The 26,894-nt window shown below is 40.2% G+C and overlaps 1 protein-coding gene across 4 annotated transcripts in view; it reads left to right on the forward strand.

Moving 5' to 3' along the window:
• Positions 1 to 26,894, forward strand: part of tmeff2a (transmembrane protein with EGF-like and two follistatin-like domains 2a) — a 113,296-nt gene that overhangs the window by 49,829 nt on the left and 36,573 nt on the right. For all 4 annotated transcript variants that reach the window (XM_044131867.1, XM_044131868.1, XM_044131869.1 and 1 more), the window contains one exon: positions 5,796 to 5,822. In XM_044131867.1, coding sequence (XP_043987802.1) covers positions 5,796 to 5,822 — 27 coding nt within the window. The remainder of the gene's footprint in view (positions 1 to 5,795; positions 5,823 to 26,894) is intronic.

Below are 26,894 nucleotides of genomic sequence, written 5' to 3' on the forward strand. Positions count from 1 at the left end.
AACATTTCTCTGTGAATTTCTGTGAAGCTGAAATTCTCCTGGATTTCTGGCAACATTTAGACCAAATGAAGCCCAATAAGTTTAAACTTTGTTCTTTTATTTGTACTTAAAACAGTTGCACAGCTAAAAGACCATCATTTGCATTGACCATTTAAGAAAATCTGAGAAAATATTACTTGCATAATAATTTGTAATTTCTTATTTAATGGAAAAAAACGTAGTTACAAAATATTTTTTTCTCTCCATTAGCAGCATAGCGACAAACATTTGCGTACATTTTTAATAGAAACTATTTCCATTAGCTTATGAACGCTCACGGTGCGTTTAAAGACGGCTCGGAAAAAACACGTTCCCGCCTGTTAGCATCAGATTAAACCGTTGTACTGGCGGCCCGTTGCTCCATGGCTGCTGGTTATATAGAAAACTCTTGATGAATGAATTTCTCCCCAGATGACTCTGAGATCAGTGGCGACCCTGAAAATGGCCGCCAGGGCCTGAGTGTGAATAAAACATTTATTGTGAAGCAGCATTTTGTGCAGAAAAAAAAATACAGATTATTTCCTTTTTTTAAAAACCTGGCAGGTAACAGGGTTAATATAGTTCTGGGTTTTTCATTATAGTTTAGGTTTAATTTAGTTAAGTTTTTTTTTGTCTAATTCAGTTTTAATTAGTTTTTAGAGTGCATTTGCTAGTTTTTATTTAAATATTATTTGGTTTCAGTTTAATTTTTGTTAGTAGTAGTTTTAGATTAATTTTTAGGTGCAGAATTCAAAAAAATGAAAGTATTGTGATTATGTTTATATCAATTGGGCAGCGAAACAAAAGATACTATTTTCAAATAATGTATTGAATTATTGTTGGTGTTTTGTAAGCATCATAATTTGCAGAAAGCTGACAAACTGCTTGTGTGAAGGAAAAAATCAATTTCACATCAATTAAAAAGGCTAAAAAATAGATTCATGATCACAAAAGTAAAGGATATTATATCTGTAATTTTTGTGTTTTAGTGAGTTTTATAAACACAAAATTTAGTTTCAGTTTATAGTTTTTTCCATCAGTGAAAATGTTTTGTCACTTTCAGTTTTTGTACTTTTATTAGTTAACTATAATTACTTTGTTATGGAGCTGATCTCTGTAAAAACTCCCCATCAGGACTGAATTAAATCTTGGTTTTAATTTCTTTAATTTTTGTGGCTTTTTGTTTTCTCTCTTTGCCACTTTAATCCTTAAGTGACACGCTTAAAGGGATGAGCTGGTTGAAGGAGGAATCCACCAGTTAATGAGTCACATTGTGAATAATGTGCTGATGGTTGAGGCTGAGCAGCTCCGCTGGCGAGGTGATGCGCGGCGCGTTGTAGAGCTATGTGAATCAGATTGGCTGACTCAGTTAGCCGCTCTGACAGAAGTCCATTAAAGGAGCCGTGAATGGAGAGGAACTGTGTGTGTGTGTGTGTGTGTGTGTGTGTGTGTGTGTGTGTGTGTGTGTGTGTGTGTGTGTGTGTGTGTGTGTGTGTGTGTGTGTGTGTGTGTGTCCAGTCACATGAACCATCCAGCCTGTTTTAAGCTCCTGTGTTTGCTATTGAAGCCATGTGATTACGGCGTGTGTGTGTGTGTGTGTGTGTGTTTGTGTGTGTCTGAGTGTGTGATCCAGTTCTGAATCATCTGGCAGAGCAGCAGCATAAAGACTCTTTTCTTTCATGCAGCATTTAGAAAAGCTAATTCAGGATTTGTGAACAGGGAGGCTGTTGTGGCTCCTGTCCCGTTATTCTGGCTAAACAAGGTCACTGTACACAAATATTCAGTGTGTGTGAATGAATAGACGTCGTCCTGCAGCGGCCACACCGTCTCTTCTCAGCTGCCTTCTTACACACTCTGATTTATGACCGAATTAACTTTTCCTGACAACGACACAATGACTGCAAGCCATTTCATTCTCTGTTAAAGGGCCGGCGTCGTGTTTCCCAGACACACAGAGACGTTTTGTAGCACAGTAAAGTAGGGCTGAAAAACGTATCACAATACGACATGATGGAAAGATATAAAAGATGGATTTTACATAATACTACAGACAATTTCTAGAAAGAACAAGGAAATATGAGTTTGAAAAGTCAAGCATTTTCAAGGTTTTCTCAAGAAAATTTCTGAAATTAATCTAAAAATGTTTTAGTTTTTTGGTGGGAATATACTCCTCTGTTTTGTGCAAATGCCAAAAATGGCTCTAATGCGCCGTCATAGATTTTACATTCTTCTTTTAAATGTCTTTAATTGCTGGATGCTGTTTATCAGTAACAGCTTTATAAAGTTTTACTCATCGCTGCGTTATAAACCAGGTTGGATGGACGGCTTCGTCCTCTCAGACTCCATCACCAGCACAGTTTTATTCATGAAGCCATATTTAGAGCTCCTCCTTCATGTTTATCTTTTTCTGAGAACTTGTTTTTGCTTTTGGTGCCTAAAGTCTGGAGTAAACTTGAAATCTTTTCAGTTTTCTGCTCCGTCTTGTTGAAACACTTGAACTGTCTGAGGAATCATCTGCAGCTCAGCTTTCTATTCCTTATTTTTCTCCTTAATTTCGACCCGCTGCTGATAAATATCTGTTTGCTTTATAATAATCAAAGTGTGAAATGAAAACAAAGTTTCAGTGGGGTTTGTGTCGCCCGTGGTAACCACGGTAACCAGGACGCCCCCTGCCTGTGTGGGAGCGGCCTTACGTAACTGTTAAACACGACGCTTTCACGCGGGGGAACAATGGTGGGCGGGACTTCCTGTGATGCAGCCCGCGTTGTGCTCCGATTGGCCGGTTTTCTCAGCTAAATCAGCATTAAATCTCACAGAAAATGAAGAGAAGTCACGCTTACGGCACCAGGGTGACGGTGTTTATCTCCCAATCTGTTCCACTCGCTCTCCGTCCTGCTAAAATCCTGTTAGCAGAAAGCGAGCATCGTGTGACGGAGACGCGCTTAAAGCCGGTTTCCCACTGAGGGCCGGGAGATTACACAGCAAAGCTGCCGGTTAAACAGAAAACTCCCAGTCAGCAGGAGACAAAGGAGAAAAAACCATGAACCTATCTCTAAACCTGCAGAAAATGTTCAGCAGATCATCATTAAATAAATCAGTCAGGTTTATTTTATATGACGTTTCATCAATAAGGCAGCTCAAAGTGCTTCACATCATAAAAACAAAAAGCACAGAACGCAGTTTTAAAGCTCATTAGTCCTGGAAATGTTCTTCAGGTGACAGAAGGCTGATTTTCTGTCTGTCTTTATGTGTCTCTGAAGGTTCAGGTCCGATTTCTAACTTTTATCTGTAGTAACTGAAGCTGTGTGCTGACTAGCAGAAATTCCTGCAAACTTTAATCTCTCTTTGTGTAAATCCCGTTTCCTTCCTGATGGAAATCCTGACCTGACGTATCTGGAGGGAGCAGCAGGTGTTTGCAGAACCCGACCGGCTCCCAGACGGTCCGGTCCAAACAGCAAACAGACGGCCTGCTGGGAGAAACCGTCATGCTAAGCATGCAAACATGGCCGCCTTTCATTTTCTCAACAGCAGCTGCTGCAGGGAGCCCAAAATATCAGATTGTGACTTTACTGAAAACCGGAATTAGAAGGAAAAATTAAAAAGTTCTTTTTCTGTTCTGGTTACCTTCAGCCGAGGAGAATAAAGTTGTGATTTAAAGTCAGCGGACAGGAAAGCTCCAGAGGAAGCTGATTAGCCCAGGATGGCAGCTCTTCCTGAACACGCCAGGAGGAACAGTTAAGCTTTAGCTTAGCCAAGCGAAGCAAAACCTCGACGTCTCCCTGCTTCCTCCCCACAGGAGAGATCCTGAACGTCCAGAACAAAAAAACGTCTCCATCCAGATGGATCAAATCATTACAACCAGCGCTGTCCAAACAGTTTGCACCCAGAGCCAAAAGCACCAAGTTTAAACTATTCAGGGGCAAATTTTTTCCCCATTTAAAAAAACATATTTAAAAAATACTATTCACTTTTTTACCTGCACAACAAAAAATAAAAGTTAATATTTTGCATTTGACTTCATTGTTTGTTTGTTTTTTTACAGTTATTTAGCTTTTTTTTATTCTCAGGAACAAAAATAAGAATCCTACAAGAATCTCCTACAAACTTTGCCTTATTTAGCCCAATATAATGGATGGATGTGAGTAAAAACTAGCTAGATTAAAAGTAATTAACATAAGATGTAAACTTGTCATGGGAAGTCTCATCCTTAAAAAATAAAAACTGCGACAGACTGGCGGCCCGTCCGGGGCGGCCCGTCCGGGGCGGCCCCGCCTCTGACCCAGAACGTTAGCTGCAGATAGACACCAGCACCTCCCAACCCCACCATTCTTGAATTGCGGTGGTGGGCCACACAAAACTAATCCATGGACCACAAATGGCCCCCGGGCCGCACTTTGGACCCTCCTGCTCTACCCCGAGACGTCACTGGTTTTCTTCTCCATCTCTGACGGTTCAAACTGCGATATGTTATTCATCTGAGCGCCTCCGCTGGTATTGTTCTGAAGCTAAAGGTTTTTATTGATTTAACACGAGCCCCTTCTGACTGCAGCCTGATCCTCCAAGCTAAGCCTTTTCACGAAACACTGCACACTTAGTGTCCCGCATGCTCCAAGGTCAATAAAAGCCCGCAGACTGAAAGGCGATGGAGGAGGCAGAGCTCTGCAGACAAAGTTCAAAGAAGGATTTTCTTTTTCTCCTTCTGTGATTAAAGATGTGCGTCGGAGTTCAGTTTGAAAAGAAAATAAAACCTTGGTTAATATTTGGTGTTGGAGGGAAAAGGTTGACTTCTGCAGAGGCAGCTACTCTGTTTTATTTCAGTTTATTTTATATTCAGAGCAACCGCTTTCTTTTTTTACTTTAATTTCTATCAGAAAACAGAGTGAGCTCAATGAACACAAACTCATCCTTGTGAAAAAGATTTTATCTTTTAAGTAAATAAAAACCCAAACCTCATTTTCTTCTGCTCATTTTTCCTATTTAACGCTTTTCAGTCAGGAAAAGAAAAATAATTTTACACTATTGAAAACTAAAAATTGATCTTATTGGTGCACTGTTTGGTCTTGTTTTGTTGTAAACTTTCTGTTTTTAACAACAGTAAATTGATTTGACGTAATTACATTTTTGCCTTTTTAATTCAGGCAGAACAAAGTTTGTATTAACAAGCTAATGTGTAAATAACCTTAAAGTTAAAACCTGCATCTATCATTGAGACATTAGTCCTCTTCAGGTGACAGAAGGCCAACTTTGTAACCGTCTCTATGTGGCTCTGAATGTCCAGGTCAGAGTTCGTCGTGATTTTTTGTTTCCAGCTGTAGTAACTGAAGCTGTGCTGACTAGATTGTTTCTCTCCAGGTTCAAACATAATAGCTTCAGTTTTGTTTTATGAGGCTGATCGGGTTACTGCGCTCCTGAAGATCCGTTTACAGCGGTGTCGTTGATCGGTTGGGTGAGCTGCTACTGTTTCCGCGGCGTTACGTAGATTCAGAGGGAAAGCCGTGGAAAAGCATTCGCTGACACGCGAACAGCTGGAAGCGGAGCGCGCTCAAAGTCTCGTCCTCTGCTTGTTATTCCAGCCTTTCACTTTTAAATCTGAGTTGCAGTGTTGCTTTCTATCGTTGGAGAAATCTCATCTCCCCACAACAGAAAGCATCCTCCCAACACGACCACAAGCCGATAGGCAAATAGACAAACACTTCCTCATGCTGGACCCAGGCTCATTCAGCTAATGTGTGTCTGCAGCAGCCCGTGGTTAATAACTGTGTTTGTTCTCTCTGCAGATGCCGGGTCGGGATCGGGAGACGATGGTAAGATTACTCACCTTATCTGTCCTCCTACACCTCCTCTGCTCCAACTCCGCATACGCTGCTGCTGCTTTTCTTCAATATGCTTCTCTTTATGTTCTTCTCTGTGACACGAAAACTTTTATTTTCCTCACATTGAACACAACTTTACATCCCAATAAGTTTAGTCTGTGTGGTTGAAGTCATTAAAGCTCTTGAGACTTGCATTCATAGTTTAATTTGCTGAAATGGTTCAGTTTCCTGCTTTTCAACAAACTCCTGGAAATTGTCGACCTTGACTTGGAAATCTGATGACAGTTTCTGACACAGATTTCCGCCCAAACTCTGATGAGAGGAATCCGCGTTTCATAAAACACTCGCACCACGACGGCCCACACGCAAAGTCATTTATATTCATCTCCATGGTAACTGCCACGGCATTCAGACGTACCGGTCCACGTTTGGTTTTATTCTCAGTTTATTTATTCATATAAAAATCATATGTAAGTCACTCCTGACAGGATAAGCTGCAGTCTGGAAAATACCAAATCTGAAGTCCATGAAGACCTGAAAAAATTCAAGAGCTCCACGCCAGATGCTAAGTTAGCATGTTAGCATGTTAACTGTTTTCACCCACTTCAAAGTAAGAGCATGACTGTAAAAGGCTAACTGCCTGGAGAATTTAATAACCAAAACTTTAGCATCGATTTCAAACTTTACTCAACTGAAAGTTTACAAAACAACAAAATAAAAATGATCAGATGTGCTAAACTGCTAAGCTAAAAGTGAGTTCTGCTATTAGCGCGTTAGCAGAAGTATGCCCTCTGTTTTAGTCGTCTGATCAGGCGTGAAGATGGAGTCCAGCTGTAATCCCTGACCGTTTGCTCTAAATTCAGGCTTGATGCTTTTCTCTTTAGCTTTCTGAGTTAGCGATGGTTTCCTCCGAAGAAAAGCTGCAGTCGGAGTAACTTTGCATTAAAACAACCCTGAATGTTTCTGAGAGGTTCATCAGATGAAATGAAGCTTTTCAGTAAAAATTAATTTAGGAGAAGCTAGGTTCGCTAAACGCCTTCAAAGTTAGCAGAAGATAAAAATGAGCTGGAACTGGAGCTGATCCAGTCGGCATATTGTGATGAGTTTTGTATGCATTTCTGCAGCTTTCTCGAGTCCTTTAGAATATTTGTCTAAAGGATAAATATTCATGTTTTATGTACAGATGTGTTACGACTGTAGATGAATGCTTATGTGTGACGGATGTGTTAGCCGACACGTCTGATGCAGCCGGTGTCAGTCGACCAGCTGATTACGCTGCGTTTGCTCGGACGAAGCAGCTTCTCTGCCGGGGAATATGCTCTGCCTTGTTGCAGTTGTCAGACAGTGAAGATGCTTCTTGTTTCTGCTGCAGACGGTTCACACAGAGGGAGGACATCACACTGCTCACAGGTTTATTTCATGACCTCCATTATTGTCTCGTCACTTGGCTTCATTTCACACCGTAAAGCAGAAGGAAGCAGGGAAAAGGTTATTGAAACATTTCAATTCTCAAGTCTCTACAAGGTAATGGTGGTGTTTAAAGTCTCGGCTATCGTTAAACTGTTCTCACAAAGAAGCTATTATCTTAAGATCTGGATCTGATGAAGGTATGGAGCGATTTAAGACAGGATGTGTGAGTTTTCAGTCAGGAAAGCTTCTGGTTGGTAAATCTTCCTAAAGGAAAGGAATGATGAATGGATGTGAAGAGGAGTCAGAACATTGGCGGGAGGAGGCACCGGATGAAAGATGAGAAGCATAAGGGAGGACGATATATTGGATTGTTTTGTGATTGAATTAGATTTAACAGTAATGAAATGAATTTGAGTGAACTGGACAGAATGGTTCTCAGGTGGAAAAAGGTGAAATATTCCCTCTGGGTCAGAGAGCGAGTTGGAGAATCAAATATTTAAACCTCTAAATTCAAGAATTTAACTCTCACATGGGGTCAACATTTGTGGGTCACAACTAAATGATCAAGATCATGATTATAAAAAGATAAAATGAGTTACCTTGGAAACTCGATGGATAATTTCTCCATCTCCTGGTCATTCTTTAAGTTCTTCCTTAAGAAGTTAGAGAGAGAAACTCTGGAGGTTTCAGAGAAAAACAGCTTGAATCCATCTTTGTAGTAAACTTATGTGGCTTTGGTTTTATTATTCAGAAAAAAAGACTCCTTTAGTGTCATTCCACCATGAAGCAATAATTCCTGTTTAGTCCACTTTAATCCAAATCCAGTCTGCTTGTGTAGAAAGTCTTGTTCTTTTGAATGCTAATGGGCCAAAGAACTGGACTCTGGTTCGCCTACAAACCTCGGTCTTGGTTCGGTTGAACTGAACTCTGGTTCAGTTTGAATGTATATGTGAACGCCAGGTGGACCAGATACTGCTCCAAAAGCAGAAAGTGAACTACAGCGCAGGGCATTCTGGGTAAAAACAGCCAAAACAAACGTGCTAGCCTAGCGCTAACAGGTGAAATGCCTCGTGGTCTTTTACTAAAAACAAAAGAGAAATCCTACAGTCGCTGAAATCCAATGACACGTTACATTTTGAGTAGAAGGAAGTTAGGCTCAGTGTCTTCAGAGGTTTTATTGTTGCTTCCTTCAGTGGTTCTGTGTGCAGCGCCCCCACAGGCGAGGAGGGGAACAGGTTGTTAAAGGGTTTGGTTGGTTTGACTCAGAGCACAGAGAAAGAGAACTAAAGTAGCTGGAAATGTAATAAATGTTGCAACCTTTTCCCCAAACTGATCCAAATCTTCTGCACTATCAAGTGTGAAAACGGCCTTAGCAGCTACAGGGAAATCCCTGGTGACCAGAATGACCCCGGTCCTAACCCTGAGTTATAACGAAAGTGTTTACTAGAGCATTCAACTGGATAAAAGCTGCTCCACAAAGAGCTTTGTGAGATAACTTCAGTTTCTGAAACTTGATGCGGCCAGATAAAGGCCTGAGAAACTGACCTGTTTTGGCAAATCAAATGCTCTGCATTGAAATTAAACATGTTAAAGTTAACAGGGTCTCATAGACAGTTAGCGACTCCAACTCTGCAACCGAGATAAACCTGCCGTGTGTTTAGTTCAGAGCAAGGGAATGTTATGAATGAGATTCTATGTTTCCATCCAATTTGTCACGCAAATTCTGAATGAACTTTTAAATTGTTGCAAGAAAATAAAATGTAAATTTGCTGTGTTTCCATTTACTGGTTTGGAATGAATCAGAGAGCGTAATGTCTTCAGATGTTGACTATGCATGGCTGTTAGCTGAAAGAAACAGGAAGTAGAGGCTGCAAAACAGGAAGTAGAGGCTGCAAACTAGCAACGACAACGCATCTCAAAAAAATGAAGAGAGTCCCCCCTCCGATTTGGAGGTTTGTGCTCAGAGTGTTGCTGCATTAAATGTGTTTCCATCTCACCTTCTGTGCATTACCTCCATCTCAAGCGAGTGTATTTAACTTTTTTTTTGCAAGATTGAGGAAGTTGTTTCAAATTTTTATTTTTCTATCAACCTTTTCTAATGTGATGCTTCAAAATGTGTCAATATGTTGTTAAAACAGACTTAGACTTAGACAGACTTTATTGTCATTTTGTATGCACAGGGGTGTATACATAACGAAATTTCGTTGCATACGGCTCAGGACAATGTTTTGAGGTTTCAGTGAGGTTACTCAGAATAAATAAGATACACAATAAAATATAAATATTAAATATAAAGTGCAGGAGTGACAGTAAAATAGAAGTTATTTAGCTATGTACATGAAGTGGAGGCCAGTTATTTCGAGTGCAGTCCAGTCCAGACGGCTAAAATCAGCAGACATGCTGATATCCCGCAGTTTATCTGCATATGCAGCTCCTGCGGTAGCTGTGGTGCGTTTGAGCTGCTTTAGACTGGAACACCAGAAAGAGAGATTGTCTGATAAAGTCTGAAAACACTCAGAAGTTAAAAATGGTTGATCAGTTATTCTATGCTTGGACGTTGTTTTCAGCTGGAAATGCAGTGACATTGTCAAACAGTGACGTCATACAGTTTCGAATAAAACTGTACGAAACATTACAGTTTTATAGCATCTCAGGATTTTACTCTGTAGATTTTAATTAGTTGCCTTTTAAAGTTTTAAAACATTTTCACCTTGAAGGATTTTTGATAAAACCAATAAAACGACAAACAACCCCGACCATGAGACTGTTTTTAGTCAGAGGCTTCTTCAGATTCACTGTAATACAGACTGCTACTGGAACTCTTTCCTCCCAACAGCCACCGCTATCTGCAACATTTAATTTTAAAAATAAAAATTTAAAATGACATCATCAGACTGATCAAAATATAAGGTAATATGGAAATGTTGGTATTTTAAGGATCAAAACAACAATAATTTCCAGATCAGCTTTTTTCAGTAAAACTTATGAAACTTTAACAAAAACAGCAGGTTTTTGTGTGTCTGGTGAATTCATAATAAAATTACTCAAGTAAAAACACGAATCGATCATTCAGGAGGGAAACGGACAACTAGGAAACAACAGCTGAGGGGCAGAAAGTGTTTCTGCACCACAGGAGGAAACGCGAACAGCCTCGGTCTGCACAGGGCGGGAGGAGAGGTCAGCGCAGGCGGAGGAAGCCTGCTGGTGCTTTACGAGCCGGGGGAGAAGGTTAAAGCAAGACGCTGTAAAAGATGGCTTTGAGGGAAGCAGCGGTGGAGACACATCCTGCTGAAAATCAAATATATTTTAACGGCCCGCCATAAATCCACACACATAAACCGGGATAAGCCAGGAAGTTGCCAGTTTCATTGGCTGCAGGCAGTTTGTGTGACTCTGTGTGAAGCTGCAGAGCATGCATGGCTGCATTCATGCTTCAGAGTGTGTCTTCTCTTTATTTCTTTATTTTTCTGCATCAGATAAGTGAGAACACGAGTCAGCTGTGCAGAGCGGAGAGCCGGCGGTCATGAGAGCGGTCACATGGTCCGACGCTTGTCCAAATCAAATTGTACAGTGGAGGGGAAATTAAGTTTCGCTCACATGATCTCTGCTGGGGGAAAAAACGACAAAAGCTTTAAACGGAAGAAGGTTTCTGAAAATTCACAGATTAAAAGAAAACAACGTTAAGTCTAGTCTGATTCTCTCTGAGGCTAAAAAAAGACGGACGGCGCATAAAAACATTATAATGTGTTTATTATCTATCCTATGTGTGTCCAAACTGTGGCCCGGGGGCCATTTGTGGCCCTTGAAGTGAATTTGTTCGGCCCTCAACTGCATTACAAGAAGGATATTTTCAGTCAGGTAGTTACATTGACTAGAGTAAATTTCTGGAAACGGTACTTCTACGGATGTAAACAGTTAAATAAGATGTTATTTTTATCAGCCATTCAAATCGGCGTGATGCAAAAAAAAACTGTTTCCATTGCAGTTTTCCAAAATGGCTGAAAAACCATCTCAAAAGTTTCTTATCAAAAAAATGTTTTTCTATTTTAAATTGATGCAGTATCAAAAAGGGAATTCACTTTGTAATTCCAGTTAATAGAAACGCAGCTAATGTTGCCAACGCAGCGGCTTTACTGTTATATTTAGCAACTTTTCAAACCAAAAATATGTTCTTTTTAAACATGTCATCGTCAGTGATCGGTTCTCCTCTGATAAAACATGGTGGGATTCTGACTAAAATATAAAATCACACAGGAATAAATTTAGCTGCATCTGGACTTTCACCTTATTTTATTGGACTGGTCCAACCGCGTGAAGCTGCCGTCCATCAGAGGACCTCCATCTTGTTTTTATTCATTTCCGGCTGCAGAGGAATATTAAGTCTCATCGACTATTCCCACTTCCATCATCTTTCCACAGAACCAGAACCAGAAGTGATTAGATCTCAAATCCCTCCAACGTTTGGATCTCCTTTTTATTAGTTGATAGAAAATATTAATATGTTTTTTCATAGTTCTGGTCAATAATGCATGAATTTTTATTTATTTCTTCTGTTGATTTCATTTCATTTAGAAAATGAAAATTGTTGGAAAATGTTTGTCAACAAAAGCTACCAGATTAGTTTTGTTAGAGAAGCACAGTTCTGTTATTCCCACTTAGATGTCTGAGTAAATGTGTTGATGTTAATAACACTTGAACATTTAAAAGCCTTTCAAACAGACAAATATTGAAGAAACAACTTAGTAATGTCATTAAAACCTGTAGAGGAATTAATTTGGACCTTATCTGTGTCCGTAGTTGTTCAAGAAAACAAACCATCCGTCCTTCCTGTAAAAACAGCAAATTCAGACCAAATTAGTCACGACCCGTTTAGGAAGAACTCGCCCTGTAGAACCTCTGTTAATTATTCAGCTTTAAAGCCCCCAGATGTGCGTCCAGTCTGGGTTTTTCTTGGTTTATTAATTCCTATAAATATCATTTGACCCGAGGCTCTGGTTGTGAGTCAGCAGGACTCCAGCAGCCTGACCTGACCTGACCTGACCTGACCTGACCTGACTTCAGGTCCGATCCCGACGCTCATCCAAACCAGTTGCTTTGTCAAGGTCAGAGCCACCATTTCTCCCAGTAAAAGGTAAAAACCGGCTCCATTTTGACTCCTCAGATGAGTCTAATTACCAGTATTTACATCCAGCTCTAACCTCTCGCTGCATTTCCTTTGGAAAAGTAACTTTTAAATGTAACATGAGGATCTTTTTCTCTGTCTCCACTGTTTGTGTAATATTTATTTTGGATGCCTGTTGACTAATGAAAAGATGAGCAGAGTATTGAGCCTAATTGAAATACAATAGCCTGACTGAGGTAATTAATCCAATGATCAGACCCACAACGCTATGGATTTGCCAGCACTTCATTAGTTTGAATTAAGGAGCGAGGCTCCACTGTGGTGCGATTATGAATTCAATATCAATTGATTTTCCTCCGTTGGAAGCAGCCCACAGAAATAACCTTATGAGGAAGCAAAAAATAACACTTTATTGTTTTATTGGCTTTTCAAATACGGTCGATGAATCTTAAGGTGCCCACAGCACCTACATTAAGAAGAAATGGAAGAATAAAATGGATCATTTCTGCGCCTCTGGTGGATTTCAAGCATTCAGGCTAATATAGAGGGATCCACGGTTAGCTAAACATGCGCTGTAATTTTTCTATTAACCTAAAAGTTGTTGTTTGTCTGTGATTTATAAAAACTCATAATAACTTCAAAAATCACATCTTTATTATACTTTTCACCTGCGCAACACATGCTAGGCTGATGATGGGGGTTGATTATAGTGGGCTGGACACCATTGGAAGGAGCTAACGCCATTAGCTACAGCTAACATCATTACCTGGAACTAACAGCATTAGCAGGAGCTAACATGAAATCAAATCAAACTGGAAGATAATGAATGGATGTTTAAAGTGAAAGTTTTCGCAACAAACTGTTTAAACATATTTGAGAAATTGTTTTGATCCCAATGCTAACAGCTCTTTGTAGCATACATTCTGGGTTAGCATTTCCATAAAACTGTAGCACAAACACCAACGTTTGTGGCCCGCTCTCTTCCTCTTCATCTATTTCCCCTCATCATTTCTGCATCATCTTCTACTTCAACTCACTCCAGTTCAAATTGAAGGGCTGGAGGTTATTTAATGCTCACATATTACTGTTTTGACTGGACAGCATGTATGCTAGCTGCATAGCACCTAGCATACATTCTCTGTAGAGAATTCATTTTAGTATAAACATCTTGGCGACATCCATGTGACAATATTTTATGCCAATTTATTAAAACAAAACAGCTGCATTGTTCCTACACCTGAAATAATTGTTTCTCAAATAAAATCTATTGTTACAGTTAATCACTGATCCTTTAAAATACGGTTTTAACACTTTAGTAATAATTTTAGTAATAATTGTCCAAGAAATACCAAAATGTAAAATGGATAATTCAACCAGTCTTCATTCCTCTGTTCACTGAAGTCCCATACTGTAGGGCGTTTCCATTAAACCACGTGTCAAACTCAAGGTCCGGGGGCCGAATGCAGCCCGCCACAACTTTATATGTGGCCCTGTAAACTCCAGAGGGACACATGATAGAAATTATTTGATCAATCAAATCAAAGCAGTGTTTTTGCGTTAATTCATAATTATGAGGTTATTTCAAACTTTCTGCAAAATGTTCAAAAACATCAGATTTAAGCGATGCTAATTCCCACCTGCAGGTGGCAGTGTTTCTTACCTCCACTGCTGCATCAGACATACCTGCTGTCAGGTCTGGGGTCGACGTGGAGAGTAGCAAAAAGTCTCACGTCAGCTTAACTATTGCAAAATTCGTTTCAAATCTTTCTAAATTAGCACCACAAAATCACAAAGCAATCGCAAAATGCTGGAGGGACAGATGAGGGTGAAAAGACGTTGATATTTTAATAGTTTCTTCATAAGTTTTATCAATACATTCCGCCACAACCGGCCCTTTAAGAACATTCATTTTTTTAGCTAAGGAGCTACAACCTTTAGCAGGTGCTATATGCTAACGACTCTGTGTATTTCTATTCACCACTTAGTACTTTTATTCACTGTATTGTAGATCGATACAGTGAGTGAAGGAGCTAATCATTTCAATCTAAGCAATAGAATAGAATAAAATAGAAAGTGAACGTTAAGGCAGCAGCCTGACCTTTGGCTCCCCTGCCGATCGCTCCATCTAACAGCCTCCAAAGTGGCGAGCTGCTGCCCCAGTCACACAGCTATCGCTATGGTAACCACGTTAGCGGTTTAGGGAAGTGAGTAATCTAATCTTCCCACTTTGTGGCACAGCGATAAGGCTCACCACCACCAGCCCACCCATATCTGGGTGTGTGTGTGTCTTATTCGGTTATTCTATGCTGCAAATCTCCCTCACACAGAAAGCCCATGGAGCCACTTTGTTCCCGTTAATAAGAGGAAGACTCCGGTTAAAAAGTCCGAACCCGGCTGAAGTTGACATTTGGCACCAATGTCTTCAGCATTATGGCAGAACTTCAGCCTTAAATAAGTTTAACATTTTCATACAAATGACTGATTGCTCATCTCTGCTCTCATATCCAGCCGTCGTATGATTGCATTTGTTTTTAAAAGATGAGATGCCTGCAGAGGAATGAGAATGATGACTGCAGGTGTATGAGACATTTATTTGGGTAACTTTTTGGAAGAAAGTACCTTTGTCTTTTATCAGACTAATATTATTATGAACTCATCCTACTTGAGTAAAATTTCTAGATACTTTACTAAATGAAAAATAAAGCCACACACTCAGTTTACGTCACAGTGAGACATCCTGTTTGTATTCCAGCTTTGTTGCTCCCTGAAGTGCAATTTAGAGGTCCATTTCTTCCATCCATCCATCCATCCATCCATCATCCATCATCCATCCAACCATCAATCATCCATCCATTCATCATCCATCCATCCATCCATCCATCCATCCATCATCCATCCAACCATCATCCATCCAACCATCATCCATCCAACCATCATCCATCCATCCATCCATCCATCCAACCATCCATCCATCCATCATCCATCCAACCATCATCCATCCATCCATCCATCCAACCATCAATCATCCATCCATTCATCATCCATCCATCCATCCATCCATCCATCCATCCATCCATCCATCCAACCATCAATCATCCAACCATCCATCATCCATCCATCCATCCATCCTCCATCCATCCATCCATCCATCCATCATCCATCCATCATCCATCCAACCATCAATCATCCATCCATCCAACCATCCATCATCCATCCATCATCCATCCATCATCCATCCATCATCCATCCATCCATCCATCATCCATCCATCCATCCATCATCCATCCATCATCCATCATCCATCCAACCATCATCCATCCATCATCCATCCATCCATCATCCATCCATCCATCCATCATCCATCCATCATCCATCCATCATCCATCCATCCATCATCCATCCATCATCCATCCATCATCCATCCATCCATCCATCATCCATCCATCATCCATCCAACCATCAATCATCCATCCATCCAACCATCCATCATCCATCCATCATCCATCCAACCATCAATCATCCATCCATCCATATATGATAATGTGTTAGTGATGTCTAAGAACAATCATCCATCATCCAGTGAATAATGGCCATCCATATTAATCGATCAGATCAGCATCCATCAATCATCCATCCATCCATCCATTCATCCATTCATCCGATAATGTTCAGCTGGTTAATCGATCAGATCAGCTGGTTAATTGATCAGATCAGCTAGTTAATCGATCAGATCAGCTAGTTAATCGATCAGATCAGCTGGTTAATCGATCAGATCAGCTAGTTAATCGATCAGATCAGCTAGTTAATCGATCAGATCAGTCTCTGTCCTCAGTGGTCCAGATGGTTCTGCTCTCCATCCTTTGGTTCCCATCATCCGTCCTTCAACATATTTGGATGTAAATGTGGATTTCTCAAAGTCTCTTTCCTGCTGATGTGCGATAATAAACCAAAACACAGACCCACTGTTGCCATGACAACCCCTCACCTTCAAAAAAAAAGAGTAATACTCAACACCAAACACCAATGGGAGTGAAATTACAGCCAGATGTAAAGTTTCTGATTGTTCTGCAGTGTTTTTTGATTCCTGATGTGGTAACAGTCAGATACTGACTGCTCAGGCAGAACCGCGTTATTTACTGCGATTTCTGGAAGCGCTAACAGAAACAAGCAGCAAAATGAATGGAGGAGGTGTTTTAATGAGCTGTTCATCTTTAAGTGCACCATTAAAAAATAAAAAAGCAGCATAAAAGCTTGTCGAAGCCATTTAGGAGATTGCATTTTAATTCCGTCAGATTTGAGCTAATGGCGGTGAAATGAAGATTGTTGACGGGGAAAATGAAGCGGCCTGTGAGTTCACTGCGGCATCGGAGAGCGGGCCTCTTATTGAAACACAGAGCAGAGCGCAGAGCAGCGGCTCGGCCGATAAGCCTTTCTTTTGGCACGGGGGATAACGGCGTAATCTGGGCCGAGAGGGAGAGGATCTGCAAATGAGATGGAGGCAAAGTCGTTAGATCCCTTCATCCACGCAGGTTCTCCGCTGCCGTTCTCATCTCTCACCTCGCCTGCTTCGCTGTTTCTTTATCTCTCCATGGGAACGTATCCAATCATGCCACTCTGAAATTATTACTGAGATTTCCTCCATCGCTCTGAGTGTGTGTGTGTGTGAGATGAATTAGAGTGAGGTTCAGGCCGCGTGTCTGAATAGTGTGACGGACGCTGATGAGAGCCGCCGGGTCACCTTTCGGTCCAGCCCTCCCTCCTGCCGGCTTCAGGGGATTTTATTGTCTTTTTTTTTTTCATTTCTTGAAAATAATGGAACCGTGGCAGAGAGAGAAAACCAGTCAGGAGAGCAGTGAAGGATCGCTGCGAATCGAGGCAGATATTGGGGTGGGAGAGATGGGAGGATTGGGATTATACTCTGTGTGTAATAACGGGATTTGGCCGGGATTAAAAGAGAGAACAGAGGAGTCTGCTGGGAAGTTTAGGAGGGAATGTCAACGATTCGCGTGCGTCAGAGACCAACTCAGCATGAATATGCAGAAGGTTCATGTTGACAGAAAACACTCCAGATAATAAAACAACCAACAAGCTTCCAGGTTGAACATCAACATTTCAAACTGGATCATAATGCCTCTAATACGTCACAACAGACAAACAATTCTTCTCTCTGTTTTTGCATTTTCAATCATTTTACCTTTAAGGTTTAAACTTCTCTAACGGTTATTTCTTTTGGAGAGTTAGAGTCCTATAGATTCAGTTCGATTGGGACTTCAACATTTTTTACTTTTTCAGCTGCTGCAGTTTTCTTTTACACTTATCTAAACTAATTAGAAAACCTTTTCCCCTCCTCACCTGTGGGGGCGCTGCACCAAGAAGTACTGAAGAAAACAGAAAAGAAACCTCTGAAGAAGACACTGAGCGCAGGTTTCTTCTTCACATCTCTTCTGTCGTCACGGTCCTTACTCTCCACAAACCTCTCTCCTCCATCAGCTGTAAATCAGCTACTTCTTCTTCTACCTGGTTGATTCGTTAGAGCACTGCTGCCACCTGGTGACCGGAGGCTTGTTTCTTCTGATTCTAAAAAGTATTTCTACTTTTCTCCTTTCCACTACTTCAAAAGTATTGGTCTTCAGTTCCTGGTGTTCATCCTGTTGTTTTCCTGGATGTTTTTACTGTGACTCTGTCATGATGTCCACGTTGATTTTCCTTCTGTTTCTGTGTCTCAATTATCGATTATTAAAACCAGTCATGGTTTAAGTCATCTCCAAATCAACAACTAATCTTTGACAGCGCTGTAATGGTGTTAAATATAAACGGCAGCAAACTGAACGCTGAAATGAAAAGGAAACCAATGTAAACCACCTTTTTTGCATAATCCTTTAAACTTTTTAAATAAATGTTGATTAAACGTGGGAAAAGTTTTCAAATGATTTATCAGTTTCCATCTGAAAAACCTGGCCTCTGCTAATAAAGCAGGCTTAGCTGCTGCTTCAGTTTCCAGCTGTAAAAATGAGGGAAGAATAAAGAAGAGGAGAAATAATGAAGGCAGGGAGAGGAGAGGAAGGGAATAACAGAGGAATCAGAGCTGCTCCTCCGTACCTGTTTCAGTTCTTCTCTTTGGTGGCTGCAGAAGAACATTTTCTCATTATCTCCTCCATAATTGCAGCCGTTATTATTATTCTGCTGATGCTCGGCAAGGCTGTAAAACCCAACCACTGAGCTTCATATGGATCCAATATTCACAGCTCAGGTTTAATATCCTCTGGACAGCTTGTAGCTATTTGTGGGTTTGTCATTGGCTGATTTACGCCGGCCGTTTATACAGTCTGCATTGATGGTGAGGCGGATAATCTGCAGCTGTTTACCTGAACGGATCGATGAAGTTCCTCTGATTATAACTGCCACAGCACACAATAGACAAAAAAGATAAATATGATCACTGATCAAATGGTTGAATATTTTTTCCACATTAAACGACAAAATGTTTCAACTTTTTTGCCAATGAAAAGCAGAAATAACCAGAAGCTTCGGCTGGACCTGGATTTAATCCCAGACAGATTAAACGCTACACTGACAGCCATTTTCATGCTCTCATCCAACTAATCCGACACTCAGTATGGTGACCTTTGACCTTATGTGGATGATCCTGGGACAGAAAAGTCAAAGTCTGTTGTTTAGAAGTTTTTTCTTCATTTTAAAAGTCTAGAACGTCCTTATTTTGCTAAAGAATTTGGCCATTATTGCAGTGTGGAAAAAAACTCCATGATGCAGCGAATAAAACAGCGTAGACTAAATTAATTTATCAAGAAATTAAAGCTTTCTAAAGCTTTCTTCTCGGGCCCACAGAATAATTCTGCTGCTGAAACTCAGTTTTATGACATTTAAGCAGTTAAACATGACAGCATAGTTTATACAGCATACCATGCTGCTATAGCATCTTTAGCATTAGCTTATACAGCATACCATGCTGCTATAGCATCTTTAGCATTAGCTTATACAGAATACCATGCTGCTATAGCATCTTTAGCATTAGCTTATACAGAATACCATGCTGCTATAGCATCTTTAGCATTAGCTTACACAAAACACCATGTTGTTATGGCATTTTGTTGATAGGACTTTAGCATTAGCCAATGCTAATATTTGAGTAGTTCTTTAGGGTTATCACAGTTAGCCTTTTAGCTAGCGGTGCCCACCAGTGCAGACCGTAAACATCCCATCATAAAACAGTATTGAGAGCTTGGCGAAGCCTCCAGGTTCTCCAGATTCCAGTCCACCTGATCTGTGGGATCCAAAGTCAAATTGGTGGAACTAATGGAGTCCAGGTCCTGCTGGATCTGGAGGTTTTAACCACAAAAACAGATCAAGACAGTGTTGTTCATAATGTTATGCTGTATTGGAGTTTAACAGTAGCATGTTAGCAGCAGTAGAAACAGTTCCATCATTTAGTTTTTATACGAGAATTGCAAACCGTGTTGTTCCCGTATAAATCTAAACTTAAACATATTTACATTTCCATTGCAGCCCAGAATCTTTTCCCCTCAGCCAGTCGTCACACAGCCACGCAGCCCGTTCTGAATCTTTGCATCGGCTCCGTAAATGAGCTTAGCGCTCGCTCTCTGGAGGCCGGCGGCGTGCTCCGTATGCAAACGTCTGAAGGCTGTTTATTTGCGGGTTTCGGTGCTCGTCTCAGGAGGAGCGGGTGAATCCCCTCGTGGCGTTAAAGACTCTGCGCGTGCCAAGCGCTTTGTGTTGTGAGAGCAGAACTTTGACGCTTCGCTTTGGGAGAGCGCGGCGCGGCTGGCGGTTTGTTTACATCACAGGAGCAGATCACTTTGTGGCTTGTAATGGAAGATTGGCAGAGGGGCAGTTCACTTGTTTATTTACTCACTGAAATTGCATTTGCAGAGGCGGTGCGGAAGTGCTGCATGATGGGAGGGAAGCCTCGTAATATTACAGCGAATTATGGCGGGGGATTAACTACCCCAGCACTGATCTTTGAGCTTTGAGTCATATGAAAGAGGAAAACATTACTGCTTCTTATTTGTTTTGCTCCTTTGCTTTCAGGAGCCTTTCGAAGAGAGTCTCTCTGGACAAACTTCTACTCTCTAAAAAGAAGATTTCCATTTTTATTGCTCCTAAACTTACAGCAAATCAATATATCAACGCTGCAGTTTAGCTGTAAAATTCTTAATTTCTGCGCTGATTATTAGATTTGACTGACACAGCTGAATAGAGCAGGTTAATTAAGCTGACAGGTTGATTAACAAGCCTCCGACTGTGTGGTTTTCTAATCTTATAAGACAGCTGTGATGTGTTTATTTCACTCTTAACTAAAATCAATCTTGCAGTGCACAGTTCACAGTTGAAGCATCACAATGTTCGTGTCAAATTCTCCTTTTCTCATTTCATGCCCCTGCTGAGTTTCTCAAATTAGCAGAAAGGACCAAGAGGAAAATGATGAAGCGCCGGCAGCGACGTTTCTACTGCAAGTGTTGATTATAAAAACTGAAATAATTAACACTTTTTGTTGCATTGATGTCTCAGACTCTATCGTTATGCAGCGATGGACACCAATCGTCTCACTGTGGGATCTCTGACTCCTCACTGGTTCATTTGAATGAAGTACATTTTGTCCATTCTGGATTTTTTTTCCTCAATAAAGACGGACTCAGTAGGTCAGAAGCTGAGTAGAGACCAGAAACAATAAATATAAAAGTCCTTCACGTTGAATAAAGGCCCTGCTCCTCTGTGCAAAACCTTCAATCAGAGGAAGGAGCCGAGAATTTAAAAGTTTTCCTGCTTATTTAAATGGATATTTAGGGGTTAAATAACAGTTATTTTTAATAAATTGAGCTACTTTTTCTGGAGGCACCCAACTTCAAAACAGAATGAACAGAGTTTGTTTTCTTTTAACCCTAAATAGGGATTGTGTCATCTTTACAAATCTATAAAAAGCGCTAATATTTCATGCAAAATAAAACGCGTTAAGACTACCTGGGCCAATTCTTTTTAAATAGAAAAACGGAAAATTATTATTAAACACTAGTGAGAAGTTGTAGCTATTTAAAGCTGCGAATTAGAACATAAAATCTTTTTTTTAAATGCCATAGTCAGACTAGCCATTAGCTTGTCTGTATAATAGAACTGATCTTTGCTGATCTAAACTTGACGGTTATCGACTTAATCAACCTGAGATATCACTTTAACCGTTAATGATGAAAAATTAACTCATAAAATCAAAAACTTCTGTAAGAAACGTGACAAAATGTTGAACCTGAAAAGGCTAGGCTAATAACCTCAGCTGAGGCCTGAAGCTAATTAGCAACAATCATCCCAGCAGTAATTAGAAGCTGCGAAGTTATTTCTGTTTCAAGTAGTTTTATTTTTGTGAAACAACTTTTATTCAAGTTTAACACTTGGCTGAATAAATATGTTTAGCTAGCCTACGCTAACAGCTTCAGATTAGCTCAAATGCTAATGGAATTAGCAATGACTTCAGCTAGCATGCTATTTATGAATCTTTTCTTTCCCTTGTTATACAATCAAATTTATAACTAACACATTAAACGGTAATTTTACTGTATTTAAATTCTGTATGTTACTCCAATTTAAATTTTTCAGTTTCATAAATAAATATGAAACGGGTATTTATTTATTTCTGAAATCACAGTAAAACTTAAATCAGATCAGAACCCGTCCATCCACCCTGAGTTTCTCCGTTAATGTAGCTGCAGCCCAACTGTTATGTAATCATGAACCTTCAGTGCATTTTTCAATTAGCTAACAGGATTTTACTTTAATAAAACCTCAGTCCTCCTGTAATGTTGCTATATTCGGTTTAGTTTTCTGGAAGATACTGATATGATTGCTAACGCCATTGTTTGACATGGCAGACATCTTCGACATGAGGAAGTCCGACCTGCGTGTGCTGATGTCAGCCATCGGTTCAGAGGAAAGAGTCTCAGTCGGACGGCAGCCAGCCTGTGAATTGGCAGCGCCTTGCTGCTCTCAGGTGTGGCTTTTCCCTTTTTAAGGAGCTAAATGAAGCGTGAATTTTTTAGTCCCACAAACAGCTGCACTGAAACGCCACTCCAAATGAATATTAACCTCTGTGAAGCGTGCATATAAATAAATCACGGCTTGCCAACAGGTCGGTGCCGTTCATGGCTCGTTTCTTTAGGAATGGACTCTCTGCTCTGTATAGTTTTATAAATTTTCCCTCCACAGCACTGGCTGCGTTTCCTGCTCACCTGGTTCGGTTTCCAATTCTCCTCTGCCTGTGTATCTCTCCTAAGCCCCGGCCAATCCTCCCTGGTGGTCTTGTGCACACAAGATTAGTCTTTCCTCCTCCGCCTCTGAGACCAAATCCTGCCACTCTCCAGCAGCCGCCCGGCTGTCCGCGTCTCCACTCCAGAGCGCAGCGGCCCAACAGGCTGGGGGCGAGATTAGAAGTGGCATGTTGGGGGTTTGGCTGTGCAGCCGGCTGACGCGGCGCAGTGAGTGCAGGCTGGAGGCGGACGTTTCCTGAGATGTTCTGTCACTGCTGGAGCCAGCAGGTGAAAGAGGCAGAGCGGGTAGCGCCGCGCTAAAGCCCGCAGCGTCGGTCCAGGTGAATGTCTTCTTCTTCTTCTGCTCTGTAAAGTCGGTCCCAACAGGTGAAATAATAATTAAGCCTCTCTGCTGTCTGTTATAGTTTTATTCTCTTTGCAAAGTTGAAGTCGATGTTAGATTCTCATGGGGAAGGAAAATGCAGAGACGTCATAAAAATGCAGGACTTACCAACTCTATTTATAAAACAATAACAGCTGGAACAAAGTGTTTCACATAACCAAATACTAAAAACATCCTGTTTATAAAACTTCATATTTTTATAATGTTATTAATTTATAAAGTATCACAGTTTTAAACTAAATATTTAATTAACAAGCTAAACAATATTTGGCTTGGAGCTAATTATTTAGCATCAAGATAAATATTTAACCTCAAACAAAATGTTTAAATTTACTTTGGAGCTAAATATTAAATAAGAAAGCTACACTCTTATTGTAAAATTAAATCTTTGGTTAGCAACCGAAATATTTAGCTTGCTAGCCAGCTAGCTTTGTAATTGATGCTAGTCTCCAAAAAGAAATGAGAGAATTGTTGACTTGCACAAGTCTGGTTAATCTTTTCCAGATTTCTGGAAATGAGCATCATTTAGTTTTTTTCTTCAGGTGTTTGAAGAGATGAACGACTTTATTTGGTTTGACAGAGTGACTTATTTTCAGCGACTCTCGTACTGAAAGCCTGTTCGGGTTTCTCAATGAAACAAGCAGGCAGATTTATTTTTCAGTCAAAGTGCCTGAAGAGCTTTTAAATGCCTCATTTCTTCTAAGTGGAGAAATGAAAGTGGACTTATTTTGGGGTGGCGTGGTGGGAGGGGTTGCGTATTTGGACTCCATTCACACACAAAGGCTCCTTAAGAGCAGCTTACCACAGCATGAAAGGAAATTTGTTATATTTATAGCTATAATCGAGTAGAATTGGCCATCTGCTTGAAGCACTCATAATTTAATAGTAGTCTGGAGCAATGCCAGTTTAATTATACACACAATCTTTACCTGAGTGGCCTCTAAAAAGTTACATTAAAGTTCCCCACTCAGGTAACCTCAGGTTGACACCGTTATTCATAATTTCCTCTGCATGTGGCTGACACAGAGACAACAGCGTCTGAAGCTCCGAGTTGCAGAACAAAAGCTTGAAATGTTTCTCAGAGCCGCTGATTCAGGTGTTAAAACACATAAATCCAACTGGATTAATATTCATGTAGCCACAACTTACAACAAATGTCTCATTCATTCACTTAACGTTTAGAAGCAGATCTGATTCATGAGCAGATTCAGATTCCTCAGCAAGCATGTGGCGACAGTAGAAAGGAATGATTCCCTCAGGCTCATTCTGACCAATGCTAATGCTAGCAAATCTGTGCTAATGGACAGCATATGCATGCTATTCTACGTTTTCGACTTTCTTCTGGTAATACTGTGATTTTATTGTCATAATTTTAAGGCTTTTTATGGTCGTAGTTTCAAAACTTCTGTGCTTTTAAGTGAATTTGTTTAGTTGCAGGTTTGTTAAAACAGAGTTGTTTCTTTTCACTGTCACCCCATGCTCACTTAGTTGATGGGTTTGTTGTAAAGTCATTGTCTCTGTAATCAGACGGGTTTTCTCAGATGAAAAGTGTTTTTACCCACTTTATTATCAAACTGAACTGGACAGAAATGTCACAGGTAGCATCTCTGAATGGAGTTAAATGGACGTAGGCAAGAGTCAAAACTGTGAGGCGAGTTGTGAAGTTAATCTGGGTAGGTGTTATAAATGCTTACCATCTGAAAGAAATGCAGAATATCAACAAAACCTAAAGGATCAGTTGATATTAAAAGTGTTATATTTACACCTTTAATTTCCTCACCTGATGCTAAAACTCTTTGTTTTGATCTATTTGTTGTGCTTTACTAATGCGGCTTTCACCTAAACCATTTTCTAGAACGTTTTAGTGAACCGTCATTTAAATTAATGGGAATGTCACAGTAAATTTACCAGCATGGCTCAGTCATAATCCCCATCAAAGCATTTACTGAAACTGGATAATTACTACAAACTCTGTTTTAGATTTAAATGTCTTTTCTCTCTGTGTGTGTCTTTGTTCTTCCCTCTAGGCAAACACACACACACACACACACACAGGCAGCGAAAACAAAAAGCATTTTACTGCTTGTTTTTTTAACTTTGTTCAGATAATGCTTTGGGGCAAATTTTCTTAAAAGAAATGAAACTTTGCTTCACTCAGAGGAAGAGTCGCTGCTGTAATGGAGGAAGTCGGGCGTGCTGGACAAAGAGACATGAATGACTTTTATATTATCGAATGTTGTGATAATTTTCTATTCATTAGCAGGACAAAGGTTGTTTGAGCTGCAAGTAATAACTACAGTAATTTACTCTGAATAATTACACTGCTGGACAAACGTAGCGCTGGATTCCAGAAGCAGCCATTAGCCTTAGCTTCCCTCTTATTGATGTTGGTTTACCAGCCGTTTGTTCTGAGTTTAATGGATGGACGTGAAGGCTGAGATTATTTTTACTGTTGGTTGGTTTGTTTCAGGTAAGTGTTTGTTAAATACAATGCTATATGGTGCAATATTAGTGCCAAAATTAAGGCTGTAGAGCATCTAGCGATGGCTGCTTCCTTGTAACAGGAAGCTGTATCACTTCTGAAGCTAGCTGCTGATATGATTGCTAATCGCTAGCATACATTGACTGGATTTACTACTTTCTCTGCTGTTATTTAGTACAGCTAGCCTAGCATTATCATTGGATAAGCTAGCAATTAGCATGTCTAGGCTGAATTTCCTTTTTTATCTTCTGTCCATTAGCATAGACAGGCTAGCAACAGCACTAGATAGGGAAACAACCAGCATGGCTAAGCTGGATTTTCTACGTCCTCTGCTGTCCATTAGCACATACAGGCTAGTGATGTTGTTGGATAAGCTAACAGCTAGCATTCCTAGGCTGCTCAGCGACTTTTAAGAAATTTTGATCATGAAAAATGGTACCTTAGATGCACTGACATGTTATTTCGATTATTTATTGCAATCCAATGCTTAACATAGACATACTGTCTAATACGGAGCATTTTTAATTAGCTCTAGTTTAAAAACTGGAATGCTTAAAACTCTTCAAACCTGGACTAGATTATTCTGCATTAAGACAAAAATATTTAAAACCTAGTTTGGGTTTTGTAAAACATTTATTTGATTTCTGAAAGTTCTAAAATACAAACAAATATTTAACAAATCACAAATTAGGTTATAAATATTCTACTTTTAGTATAAAATAGTCCAAAAATCTAATCACTGGAGACCAGTTTGGTTCTGAAAATGTGTGTTTGTGTCAATGAACACATTCAGTCCAGACACAGAACTTAAACTTTTGGCCATCAAGTTGTTTTTCTGGGTCATGCTGGGCTGGAAACTCTAATTTATAAAGTGTAAAAATCAGATAATGAACATATTTAATGTTATTTTTGGTAAAAGATGTTATTTCAGATATCAAGTAGAGCCACAATGTAACCAGCATGAATATTTAAATGATCCAACCGTGTTCTAATCCTTGATTTTATGACCAGTTTCCTTTTTTTCCGGTCCATTTCAGCTCCACATAGGTGGCCTAGACAAGCCACACGAGACGGGAGTGTTTCTCTGCACAAGGACCACTCAGAAAAAACAAGAGTGCAACACAATTTTCCACCAGAGTGAATAGAAAAAGATGGGGAGAGAAAAACGAGAGGGTGTTTGTAACCGGCTGCCAGCTCGTTGCTGCATTCTCTGCATTGTGTCGGAGCTCTGAGAGTAAATATGACAAGGTTAGCGAGGGCTCGATGCTGCCGGTTGAGAGGGAAATTAATTGAATTTCCAACAAGCATGCCGATGTCAGATATAGATGGGAAATTCAAAATCTTTGGCCGCTGTGTGGACGAGGGCAAATAGAAG

The sequence above is a fragment of the Gambusia affinis genome, linkage group LG11, assembly GCF_019740435.1.
Source record: "Gambusia affinis linkage group LG11, SWU_Gaff_1.0, whole genome shotgun sequence".
Classification (NCBI taxonomy): Eukaryota; Metazoa; Chordata; class Actinopteri; order Cyprinodontiformes; family Poeciliidae; genus Gambusia; species Gambusia affinis.